This window comes from Haemaphysalis longicornis, unplaced genomic scaffold (assembly GCF_048455015.1).
Source record: "Haemaphysalis longicornis isolate Haplotype H1 unplaced genomic scaffold, Haemaphysalis longicornis Haplotype H1 scaffold_5, whole genome shotgun sequence".
Taxonomy (NCBI): Eukaryota; Metazoa; Arthropoda; class Arachnida; order Ixodida; family Ixodidae; genus Haemaphysalis; species Haemaphysalis longicornis.
In genome coordinates this window covers 28092809-28105998 of record NW_027526385.1, presented here as the reverse complement: position 1 = coordinate 28105998, position 13190 = coordinate 28092809, and the positions used below count along the sequence as shown (strand labels likewise).

Here is a 13190-nt window from a genome sequence, read left to right as displayed (position 1 = left end):
AAACAAGGAACGAACCCATGTGACGATTTCTTGCTGACTACGTAAAGGCATCCATGAGCGATCTGAATGTATTCCGGTACTTCGTTTATAAAATCATCATCATCACCAGCCTATCTACGCCCAGTTCTGAGAAGAAAAGAGTAGTCAGCATTGGTTTATCTTTGGGGCGTAATTAAAAAAACAGCGATATTGAGGTCCTACAGCCCGTACAGATATACTCCTGAAAACCAAAGTCTGTAGAGTCAGCAGCGCGTGTGTCTGTTGATATGAGCTTTTAAGACATATGACTCAATTAATGTTCCCATTACAAGAAGTCCTATCCCCGTTATAAGTTCTTTTTCGTGCAAAATTATTATATTTGCTTCTGTGCTGTCTTACTCAGCAAAAAAAAACAAATCTTTATATCAATGGGCAGAAAATGCATTGCGAAATTTGTAAAACGTAAAAGAACCGGGAATTAAAAAAAAATCAAAAATCGCTGTACAGATGTGCTAGACTTTTATTTTTCATACATCATCACCAGCCTATCTACGCCCACTGTAGGGCAAAGGCCTCTCCCATTATTCTCCAATTACCCCGTTCCTGTGCCAACTGTGACCAATTATCCCCGAAAACTTCTTGATCTCATCTGCCCATCTCACTTTCTGCCGCCCCTCCCCCCCCCCCCCCCCCCAATGCTTGCCTTCTCTAGGGATACACTCTGTTACCCTTAATGACCAACGGTTACCTTGCTATCGCATTACATGCCCTGCCCACGTGCATTTCTTCTGCATAATTTCTATTATTACGTCCTTAAAACGCGTTTGTTCCCTGACCCACTCCACTCTCTTCCTATTTCTTAATGTTACACCTATCATTTCCCGCTCCATTGCCCGCTGAGTCGTTCTCAATTTAAGTTGAACCCTGTTAGTGAGCCTCCATGTTTCTGCCCCGTAGGTGACTACCGGTAAGATGCAGCTGTTACACACTTTCTTCTTCAGCGACAATGGTAGGCTGCTATTCATTATATGAGAATGTCTGCCGTATGCACTCCACCCCATTCTGATACTTCTAATTATCTCTGCCTCATGGTTGGGATCCGGGGTCACAACTTTGCCTAAGTAGATATATTCGCTTACCATTTCCACTACCTCGCCCCCTATACCAAACTTCTGTGCTGTCCCGAGGTTATTGATCATTACTCTGGTTTTCTGCATATTAATTTTCAGGCCCACGGTTCTACTCTGTTCCTCCAGTGTTTATAAAATAAAGGTATACTATTGTGCTCCTTCTTCACCATCGATGCGTGTGGTCTAACCAGGATCTCTTCTTTTTCGCAATTTTCAAGCAAGTGTTTTGACACAATGGAAGGCTGTTTCACCCACACGCCGTGTTTCTACAGATCTTATCAGAGCTTTTCGGTCGACCAACCAGTCTACGGGGAAGGGCTTTATTTTTGACAGTACGCCATGGGTCCCACTAACAAAGCTTTCGTTTGAAAAGTCAGAAATGCCGGCAAACGCTCAAGCGTCGGTGCTTATAGCGTCGTGTGTCCGGAATTTTTTTCCAGTGTTGTCATCGCTGCCACTGAGCAGCGCAGCCAGTTGCTCGCAACACTAGAAGCGGTTCCTTGCATATTTGCAATTTAAACCAGTCTGTGCCAAGCTAAAAAAATAGCAGTGGCTTAGCTCGGCTATGACAGAATATATGTAGCGTGAGCTAAGGTTCAGCTGGTTATTCTTAAGTTTCCTGGATGTCTAGGATTAGCTAATTACCATGCTTACTGCTGCTAAAACTATTTCCAATCCAATTTATTGTAACCTAATCTAATCTAATCTAATCTGATCTAATCTAATTTATTGTAATCTAATCCAATTCAATTCAATTCAGTCGCGGAGGCGGCGGCTCCGGCGCGTTAGCTGTGCGCCGTGAGGCGGCACTGCTCCTTGCGCATGCGCAGCACGGCTCTCTAGGAGCCACGTGAAACTTTTCAACCTCAGCCAGTGTAGCTCACGCTACAAAAACCGCCCAACGACAGAAAAATGTAAAGTTCTTACAAGTGCAGAGCTCAATATAAGCAACAAAGTGTTACTCTAATGTTTTCTACGCACTTTTTTTGCGGTCTTACTTCTTAAATAATTTTTGTTAAAAACGAAATGCAGTGGACGATGTTTCACCTAAAACCATCAACAGAAGCGTTTCCACAAATACAGGGTGATAGTTTTGAACAACGAAATAGGTGGTAGTATCCCTCAGGACTTAGAGCTCGCACGTCGCTTTGCCACAGCGCAAACGCCCCCTACTTTTTTCCGAGACCGATCTTCCTACGCTACTCACTCACTGCCTCGCATGCAGGCCATCCTAAAGCGTGCCGTGGGTCCCAGCGCCACCTGCCTTGGATTGATGAAGCGGAACGCCGACAACGCGACCTTCTTCCTGGCCGCACTTGGCAAGCTGCATACTCTGGGTTTCAATCTTGACGTGTCTGCGCTCTACCCGCCTGTTAGCTGGCCCGTGCCACGTGGCACGCCAAGCATAGCGCACCTCGTAAGCTGGGACCACTCGGACACTTACTACGTTCCCGGCTGGCAGGACTTCGGAAGTACAGCGCAGGTTAGTCAGTAATATCCGGCTTTATTTCATTAATTCTCGTCAAAGCTGAACATTTTACGGTATATATGTAAGTGAAAATAAAATAATTAAGTTTTTAGAGGGTTAAATATTTTTTGTAGGGAGCTCGCCTACAGTGGTTTAATTGCTTGAATTGCTTTTGGCTGGAAGTAAGGTGTAAACGTAAAGTTAGTTAACTGACCTCTCGAGCAATGTATCGGAAGAAAAACCACTGCACAATTCAATTACGAATAAATTTGCTGCATTTGCTCCCGACGAGGTAATCTGCCAGAGGTTGATATTAGTGAATCGGCCTCTCACCTTTTTGGCTGCGCGAAGTATACATGTAAGCAATATGCTTTTTGCACGCTTGAGTACAGGGATGGACCTTGTCGTAGACTAATAAGGGTGGTTTTGCAGATAGTATCGTATGGTACACGCCGAGCATTTCAGAATCTCCCCACCCTTCATAGAAATGAATAGTTTTTTTGCCTTCAAGCTACAGGCAATGTCGGAATTCACCATGCGTTAACTTTATTATATGCAGCAATCCGAGGAAGTGTTTGAAGTCGACTTGCAGAACAACCAGGACGACGAGTACTTATCGGGACATGTGTTGCATGGCCACCTTGTGTTCCCTGCCTCCGGTTACATCGTGATGATCTGGAAGTCCCTGGCCAAACGGTGTGGCAGGCCCTTCGAGGAGACGTCGGTACAGTTTGACGATCTCGTGTTTCATCGGCCCATTGTACTTCCAGAAAGCGGTAAGTTCGGCAGCAAAGATTTAGATGGTGAATTTTTCGTCACAGCTAGGGTGGTGTGCTTCAGGGCAGAAGTAAAGGATGATTGTACCACGTCGGGATGTACAAATGAACTGATAGGGACAGCTACGAAATTCTTTTTCCCATGCCAGTGCAGGCGGGAAATCTAAAACGAGCATAGTTGTGGAGGGCAACCTTGTCAGGGCGAATTTGCCAGCGTGGAGCGAGTGTAGTCAAGATGGGGTTGACTTTATGGAGGGTTAACGCTGCGAGAGGCAGCTTCACTTTAAAGGAGGCCACCCTTCTGGAAGCAACTTGAGAGTCTTTGTTCCTTTTTTATTTGGTTCTCATACCGCCTTCAAGCATTACAGAGTCTGTGAAGACGATCAAATTCTTTGTATACGTGAAAATGTGAAGGCTGAGTTTACACATGACTTCTGCAGGTCACGTTGGGACTATCGGGGCGGGGCAACACTTGATGAAAGTATGCTTTGGTGTGGTTGGGCCGATTTCTTTGGCATTTAGAGTCGCTAGTAGTGTACGTGTGTAGGTGGCCTCCATGCTTTCAATGGATGTTGTTATAATCCTGTCTTCGACACTGTAGTGGTGTTGCCTTCATCCTACATGCATACGTGTGACAGACCACTAGCATAAGGCAGGCATCCTAACTGATTGTGTACCTGTTTTCCCTCAAAATACTCAGCAGGCGCTGTTCTCTTCATTCGCAGGTCCGTTGCGCTTCTTGATTAACGTAATGCACTCCTCTGGAGAGTTCGACGTGTGTGTGGGTGATACGGTAGCGGCAAGTGGTCGAGTTTGCTTGGCTGAAGATAGTGGAAGGCTGTCCGGCACCGAGGCTGTGATCCCTTTTGCGGAGACAGTGACTTACGATTTGGAGGCTGAAGATATCTACAAGGAAGCTCTGCTTCGCGGATGCGAGTACCGCGGAGCATTTCGGGCCGTGATCAAGGCGTCCACGCAGAGTAAGCAGATCTCTTGCTCGATTAAACATTTTCTCGGGCCTTCCTTCGTTGCAGCAGACATATAGTACGCAACGTCGTGCCTGCGCTGCCGATATCACCACTGTCGCATGTGATATTGTAGAACTTCGGAAACTGTGCACCCCAGAATTTGTGTTTGCCACGCGATGAACGATGTGGGTGACCACTAATGGGGAACATTGCTGAATAAATAGCTGACTGTCTTACAAAATCCTTGAAAGCACATCCTACATTGCTTCATGGTTTTGTTCCGCAATTACCGCGACATAGAGGACATAAAATGGCCGAAATGTATGAGGTAAGGCGCATCCAAAAGTTACGGAGCGTTGTTATCGTGCAGCTGACACCGAAATTAATGATGTCCTTTGAGAAAAGTTGTCAGCCACAATGGCGATCGTTTCTCGCACTCATAAGACGCACTATTAGCCACGGGCTGTAACAAATGGAACTTGTGCAATACTCTCTGCAGAAGTGTACCTTAAATCTTGTGCAATACCTCTGCAAAAGTGTACCTTAAATCTTGTGTTCCGGGTTGTGGGAAAGCATGCGAAGTGAAGTATAAAGTCGCTTGCTCAGCCCTATTCCTCAACCGTGAATTCCGACAGACTGATTGCTTGCGAAAAATAATAGAGGCCGGACCACACAAGATATTGCCACAAGATGAAACACAATGGAATAATAAAGGATACAATATAAATGTTACTGGGTATTAAGCTAACACAGAGAGAAAATTTTTTATTGAATTTCAAACCGGACTTCCGAGGCGTCGGCCAGGTGCACTTGAGCTCTGCAGCGTCATCGCCGAGTCGCACGGCCCGGAATTGATCCCTCAGGTTGAAGCTGCGCAATACGGTCTCCCACTTCTCACTGTTATTAACATTTTGACCCAGTGTGGCCGCCTTCGGACATTGCCATAGCACCTGTACACAGTCCACTCGTTCCTGGCTCCTATTGCTCTCTGGTGGGTAATGCCCTGTGTAACAAATGTAGATAATCGCAGGCTGGCATATGAACTTGTCAGGGGGAGTCGCCAGTCCACGGATTGTCGTTTAGTTCGGCAGGGGTGCGCGGCTGGGAAGTGTGCCAGTGCTAGCCGATAGTGGTTGGTAATATCCCTGTAGCACACGAGTCTGTACCTTCCCGACAGCGAGATGAAACCCTTATGTAAATGGACGTCCGCTTGGTCGGTGAAGCCTCGAGAGACGTCGTAAACAAAAACTTGTCCCCGCATCCTCACACGTCACAGCAAACTGCCCCGAAAGACGACAGTTTTCTACCCCCCCCCCTAGTAATTGCATCGCCTGTATCACCCACTCACGTCTCACGCTGGTCTCCTGCTGTGTCGGTCCAGACATTGGAAATTTGCGGTGTTCACTTTCTCTGCTTTCGCACCATTGCGTGATCTCTCTGGGCAATTCAAACTTGGCGCTCGAGTGACGCGCGTGGACTGGTGCGCCAGCCTTGTTTGCATTTTGCTTGCCTTGTTTGTATTAACTACAACATCGTTTTCGGCGCTTTTAAAATATTCTTTCGCTAAAATCAAGCGAAGATATTTTTCAAATTACAAGAGCACTGGAAACTCTAGCTGCGTACTGGCGTTTGTTCTCAAAAAACCTAATATTATGTTTTCCGGAGCAGTGTTTACAAATATGGAAGATATTTCTAGATTTATTTGATTGAGAAAGGTTTGTCTATACGAACGTCTCACTTAAGAATTCATCAACTTTTGGATGGGTGGCTGAATTAGGCAACCGATAGACAGACAGACACACCAAAATTTTCGCGTTTGATTAGCCCAAAGTAGACTGTCGTCTTCTAAAAAAACGGAGTAGTCCTCGAGCTCGGCAGATGCGCATTTGCCTTTCGTACTGGTGTGAAGTTTTTATGGCGAGAAGATTGCGAAGTGCGAAGATCTGATATCCATGCGTAGCTGCTCGTATCAGCATAAGTTCATTAGTCGTTTCCTTGAGCGGCTCGGCAGCACTGCGTTGGGGCACGGTTTTGCGTTCCCAAGAAACTACTTTTGAAGCTCATGAGCTGACGCCGCGTTTCTTTCTGACGGCGAAGATAGATGATTTGAAGTGTAACCTCTCCAGGAACTGTATCTTTTTTCCTGCCGTAGCTGAGACTATTCTGCTCCCATGACGTCTTCAACTGGTACAAAACGTTATGCAGGTAAATCAGTAAGAATATTATTTTCGGAATTAGATTTTACGAATTCATCACCAGGAAGTAGTCATTGGATAGCGGCTACTGATCGTTAATTATTTCTTCTTGCAGAACCGTGCGGCAAGTTGAAGTGGGAAGGCAACTGGGTGACCTTCCTGGACAGCCTGTTACACTTGACTTTCCCCGCAGTTGCGCATCGCGCGATGGTCTTGCCGTTCAAAATCGATTCCTGCCGTGTGGATACAAAGCTTCACATGAAGCTCACTCAGAATACTGGGAGCGAAGGTTTGTATGTATTACACACCCTATATCATACAACTCATCATTATCAGAAGCTTGGTGTGGGCGAGTTGGTACCTACTGCTGAAAAGCTTAATCGGCGCTAAAACAGGGACGAAGAAGAAACACGTAAAACACAACACGTTGCCGACGTGTTGTGTGGTACGTGTTTCTTCTTCGTCCCTGTTTTAGCGCCGATTAAGTTTTTCATCATTATCAGCATCGCTTTCTACTTATTTCTGTACGGATGCGCAACTATAGACTACTTCATGTTTGACATGTGCAGCTTAATGTAACTGTAAAGCGCACCCACCTATCTAAGTAATTTCCGCCGTTTATGTATTTATTGCAACTCATTTTTTTGCAAGTCCTGATGCCGAAGTGATCGTGCGTAAACTGCGTCGTTAATGTTGTTCACGTGTGTCGGACTTTTGACTCATGTTGTTTCTGCGCCGCGAGCTTCGCCCGCCCCTTTTCTTCGTCAGACTGTCATATATATATATATTGAAAATTTCTCATCTGTTTCAATGATCTAACGCATTGTCCCCTTTGCCTTCCGAAGCAGTCTTCACTGCCAACCCTTATTTCTGTCTTAATTCAACGAGCCCCTCACTTCCCATTCTGATTCGCCCCATTCATAGCGAGGGCCTCGGTTCTCGCAGTCTTGGTGCCATAGGCAGCTTAAGAGGGTTCAACGCTGGTCGACGACTCGCGACATGTCGTAGACACTCGAGTAACGCCCAGGGGGTTAAAAAGAAGGTCCCCTTCACCCCGAGTAGTCCGAGTGGCGCTGGCTACTACCCCCAAGAAGTGGAAACAAAAATATTTAACATATATACCCGAGAAAGTGGAGGGGAAACAGCCCCGCTGGTAGCGTAGTGGTTATGGCACCAGACGCGTATTCTGGAGGTCGTGGGTTTGGGTCACACCCGGTGGGCATTTTTTCTTTACTTCCATTATGTCTTTAAAAATTGTTCATCTCTTTCAGTAACCTAACGCACTCTCCCTTTTGCTTTCCGAGGGATTCTTGACTGTCAACCCTTATTTCATTCTATATATATATATAAATATATAGCGAGTCAGAATAGGAAATGATGGGCTCGTAAGAGTTGGCAGAAGAAAACCTCGGAAAGCAAGCGGAGGTTGTGGTAGGTCATTGAAACAGATAAAGAATTTGGAAAAATGAAAGAAAGAAAGTGGAGAAAAAATGCCCGCCAAGTGGGATCCGAATCCACGACCTCCGAACCCACGAACTCACGACCTTCTTGACTGCCGACTCTTATTTATATATATATATATATATATATATATATATATATATATATATATATATATATATATATATATATATATATATATATATATATATATATATATATATATATATATATATATATATATATATATATATATATACATATATATATATATATATATATATATATATATATATATATATATATATATAATATAGCGTATACCACCTGCTGTTATCTGTTATGCTCGTTCAGTGTCGGCGAGAACTGACAAAAATCCGGTTAGTTTCTCGTCTTGCTTTTGCAGGTGTGGACGCTGTATACTGGAAACCGAGCAGGGAATACCGAGCTGGAGGAGTGCACATGCGGGGCGTCGTGTTCTGCTTGGGCAATGATTCGGCCAATCAGGATGCTCCGCTTCTCGAGGAGTACAAGTTTGTGCCGTTCTTCGATGACCACGATGCCGTTTGTGAGCGCGAGAAACGCGTGCGCGAGTACGTGGAAGTGTGCTCCGCACTCACTCAGAGTGTGCTCGAGTCATGCTCCAACTACGAGAACGCCGGTGATATATTGAGCGGTTTCAACATTGTATCGGAGGACGTATTGAATCGCTACCTCGAAGAACCTGCCGATAATCAAGGTTTACTTCAACTCCTCGTAGCTATTCGTGAAAGAACAAAAGTCTCTGCGTGCCCCCTCAGCGAGACTGTTCAAAGAGCGATGTCAGCCCACAAGAAACTACTGGAAGAAGACTTTCTCAATACGGCACTCTTTGAAGAGGACCCACTGCGGCATTTGTTGGACGTTGTGCTAGAAAATACCCCATCTACAAAAGTAAGGGTGTTAGAGATAGTTGGCGAGGGAAGCGACTATATCACGGCACCGAGAGTCAATTCATTCCTCCACAAGTCCTGCTTAGCGCAGACAATAGAATTCGTCATTGGACACTCCGATCCAAACTTTGGCTTGCCAGCTGACACACCGGAAGGAACCAAGACGGTATCTTTGAATTTCATTTCTGAGCAAGAAAACAACGATCCTCAGTTCGACCTTATCGTGGCTCGCGTGAGTTCCAGGGGACAATTGAACATTGACACAATGAGTGAAGTCATGTCTTCGGCATGCAAAGAAGGAGGCTTCGTGTTGCTCTCTGTACGCACGTCATCGACACCTGCCGAACGGTTTTTGTCCATTGCAGGCAAAGAAACGTTCCAAGTTCAAGTGCCGGAAAATGTGGAGAGAGCATTTTGTGCACGCGGTTTCATATCCGTGGGACTCAAGTCTGACCGACTGAGTGCGCTGATGCTTCTGAGGAAAAAATCAGAGCGGGTTGATTTATCCCAGCAACAAGTGATTAGGCTGAACAACAACAAGTTTGACTGGGTACAAAATTTAGCGCAGGTGGCACGAGAACACGAAAACGGACAATCTGGGGAAACAGTTTGTCTTCTTCCAGAGGACGGGAGCATCAGTGGTGTCGTGGGTCTGATGAAATGCCTTCAACAAGAAAACGCGGGAAAACACTTCAGGTATGCATTATCGGGTGCCACTCATGCATCTAACTTTGTCTCTGGTGACGATTCCTAATGCAGGAACCTTTACCTACAGTGGCTCGTATTTTTAGACACATTACACAAGAATGTTTTGATTCCAGAAGTGCAGATCGTCCTCACTTTTTCCTTCGCCTTCCAAAATGACTCGAAGAGCAGATGCTCATACACGGAATGCTTTAGGGTTAAACACATCAAAACCTTTTAGGACCCTGGTGTCTCAGCTGAAGAAGTGGCTTTTGCATTTTCCCTTCGAACACCGATAATTTATTTGCACGTGACGGGAGCAGAAGGTAGCGCTACTGTAAAGAGCGTGGATATAGCGTGACTTCTGTTCAAGTCGTACGGCTCTTGCTGGAAGTCGGCTATGGGTCATTTAAATGCGGCTAGGTATGTGTTAAGTTAACAAAGGGTATTTGTACCTGTTGGCGTTTGAGCGATTTTATTCACTTATTCACGAAGGCAGCCCATTAGGGGTGGGGAGAGGAGGGGGGCTGGTGCCAAGGTATAACTACCGTAAAGTTCCTGGAGAACGCCCTCCCCCGAAACAGCCCCCATCTTCCTTGATTGATTTGATTGATTGTGGGGTTTAACGCGCCGACGCAACGCAGGCGATGAGGCGCGCCGTAGTGGAGGGCTCCGGATTAAATTTGACCACCTGGGGATCTTTATCGTGCGCCGAAATCTAGTACACACGGGCGTTTTTGCTTTTCGCCTCCATCAGAAAAGCGGCCGCCGCGGCCGGGAAGCGAACCCGCGACCTCGTGCTCAGCAGCGCAACGCCTTAGCCACTGAGCCACCGCGGCGGGTCCCCCCATCTTCCTTTGGGGGTGAAATATCCAATCTACTCAGACTCCTCAAAGAGTGCCCACGCCCTTGATATTGATGGCTTTAGCGCGGATGAGTGAGCAGAATAAACGCGAATTCTCTATTCCTGCGTTGATGCGGTCACCTACGTGTTTTTTTCCGCACATAAGCGGGTAGTTCCCACCTCTCGAATATTTCCGTGATATCTCTGCAGTGTTAGTTGGCGGTGCGGCCACTATTTATAGTTTTTCGCACCTGACCCGAAGCTTCACCCATCCAGTATTTTTCACATGATATCTCTGTACTTTCGGTGGGCGTTCTTTCGGAACATTACCGTCACAACAACAACGACAAAAAAATAACATAATTGAAATCAAAACCACCTAGGAATAGCGAAAACTGTTGTAAACATGGTGAACTGGAGGGAAGAAAAAACTAACAACGGAATTTGGACAGTCAATTCGGGTCGTATCAAGTGAAGGCTGATAGGTTAGTAATTTTACTCTTTAGTCTTTTCCGAACTATTTTGCGTTCAGCTCACGAAGCTGTGTTATTGGATAGGGTAATCTTAATGTCTATTGTAGGAGGAAAGAAGGAAGTGTTCATTGATAATGCGGGGCACTTGATTCTAGCGACTGGGTGCCTGTGGTTCAGACGGGCAGATGCGGTTGGTGGTGGCGTATACAAAGCATGTTATGATTGTGACAAGTTGTAAAAATTGTCTAAAAGTAAGTCGTCACACACGTCGTCACACGTTATCGCATCGTCACAACCAAAAATAAGCTGTAACTGTGTTGCTCAAGTGAGTGATTTATATTTATAGTACAGGTCGTTGCGGTGGAATGCTTATAGCCTTCCGGGGGGCGGCACCATAAGTGCCATCTTCGTAAAAATTTCCTCGCTGTACTTGTTTCATAAAAAAAACCTTCTAAACGTTGTTGAAAGCACCAGCCACCGGAAGCCACGCAGTTTTAGGCACTTATGATCTACCTTGTTGGGCTTTTAACGGGCATGACTCTGTTACAATCGAGTCATGCCACATTTCAAAGTTGTATTAGGCAGTTACACGCATAGGTCGCATGACCACAGCAATGTAGAGGGGGTAAACGTATACAAGACCGTTCTAAGGACTCGAATAAACAACATTATCACCCAGTTATGAACTGTTCCTCCTTTGGGTGTCCTGAGTTTATTCTAGTCTTCAACGAAACGCGTACGCATGTCTTCCGTAAACGAGGCGTACTTGCTGTAGCGCGTTGATTCATTTTGAGCAATGTTGTTCACTTAAGTGGCATTCCAGGTGATGTGTAGTTTTAATTGTCCATGCGTGTTTTTTCACTTATTTTGTATAAAGAGCTGCTCCTATTGAAGAGTGTTCTTAGTCCTTTCTAAGTTGGTCTATCCTGTTTCATTCACAAAACTGTGGATTAAATGTGCTTACATCAGAGACACTAGAAGCTCGTTCAAGTTCTGTCAAAGGGAGCAATTATGCTGCAATCCATTTGCCTTTGTTGATCACGACTATGAGATTTTTCATCTGCCTGGTTTATTCTCCTTCCTGCCAGGAGCTTTTAAGCGAGAAAAAACAATCTGTCCGAGACGTTTATTTCTAAAAATAAATCGAAAGCTCCCCCATGACCCCAAATAGTTTCAGCACCAACAATGTATGCCAAAAAAAAAACACCTTTAGTAATCAGCCACCCTCGCAACTTTTGGAGCCTAGTTTCTCCTTCTAGAATTCCCAATGAAAAATATTACGGGAAATATGCTCCCGTAGAGCCGCCCACAGCGGTATAGGAAACGTAGTTCTGTATTCACTCGTTCATCCTACACATACACCGTACAACCTACACCATTATGTGCATCGCTTTGTTTTGTTTCAGATGTGTGTTTGATGCAAGCCTTACAAAGTCTGCGGAGGTTATGGATTTCAGCCCAGTCAACGGGGCATACAAAGAGTTGATGCAACGAGATCTCGCCATCAACGTTTATCGCGATGGGCAGTGGGGGTCATTCAGCTTTCTATCAACACCCTCGTGTACGTATCTTGGGCTAGCATTCAAGAAATCTTTTAAGGCGATCCAGACTTGAAGGTGCATTTTGAAAGGAACAAAAACAGGGAGAAAACTTTTATTTAGCAGGCGGCCTATAAATCAAGTAGGCAAAAGGGGTAGGAGTCGAGCTTTGGTGTGGTGAGAAAAATCTTGGCGCCCGATGGTTTCCTAAAAGGGAGTTTGGTGTGCCTCTTCGGAAGCGCGGATAAGTGGTCTGAGTTCAGGAGGGGGCTTAGGGAGCAAGCTGACGGCTTCATAGTACTCGTGCGAATCTGCTTCCAAGAGGTTTCTGTTCGGTGGGAAACAATGTGGGAAGTTCAGTGCGTGTAGTTTGATGTATGACTACAAAGTGTTAGACAGAGAGAAATGTTCTGAAGGGGACGTGAGAAGACGACCCGCCTTCAATTATTCACGAGTGCTGAGCGGTTAGTAGAAGGCGAACTGCGGTGGAGGCGCGGGCGAGCCATGGCGCCGGTTGTGATCTGCGTGGCAGAGTGCGAGCGCCGTCCTGTCGGCTGGGTGTCTGGATTTAAACTGCCGGCCGCCTGACAAGTGCCTCGTGGCTAGCGGCTCGGGACAGGATCTGCAGGCGTGCGGTGCCCTCCTCCAGCGGCGCGAGCTCCCTCGGCTGCCATGGCTGAGCTGCTACAGCTCTAAAGGGGCTAGCTTTGGACTCTGCCAGATTAAATGCTGAAGATAGGGGGTTATAGAGCAGGAGCAGTAG

At 45.9% G+C, this 13190-nt stretch overlaps 1 protein-coding gene across 1 annotated transcript in view; it reads left to right on the top strand.

The window, feature by feature from the left end:
• LOC144138000 (fatty acid synthase-like) overlaps window positions 1–13190 on the top strand; it is an 87254-nt gene that overhangs the window by 42931 nt on the left and 31133 nt on the right. The window contains exons 12-17 of the mRNA XM_077670031.1: window positions 2335–2592; window positions 3137–3353; window positions 4079–4333; window positions 6632–6805; window positions 8363–9584; window positions 12296–12450. Coding sequence (XP_077526157.1) covers window positions 2335–2592; window positions 3137–3353; window positions 4079–4333; window positions 6632–6805; window positions 8363–9584; window positions 12296–12450 — 2281 coding nt within the window. The remainder of the gene's footprint in view (window positions 1–2334; window positions 2593–3136; window positions 3354–4078; window positions 4334–6631; window positions 6806–8362; window positions 9585–12295; window positions 12451–13190) is intronic.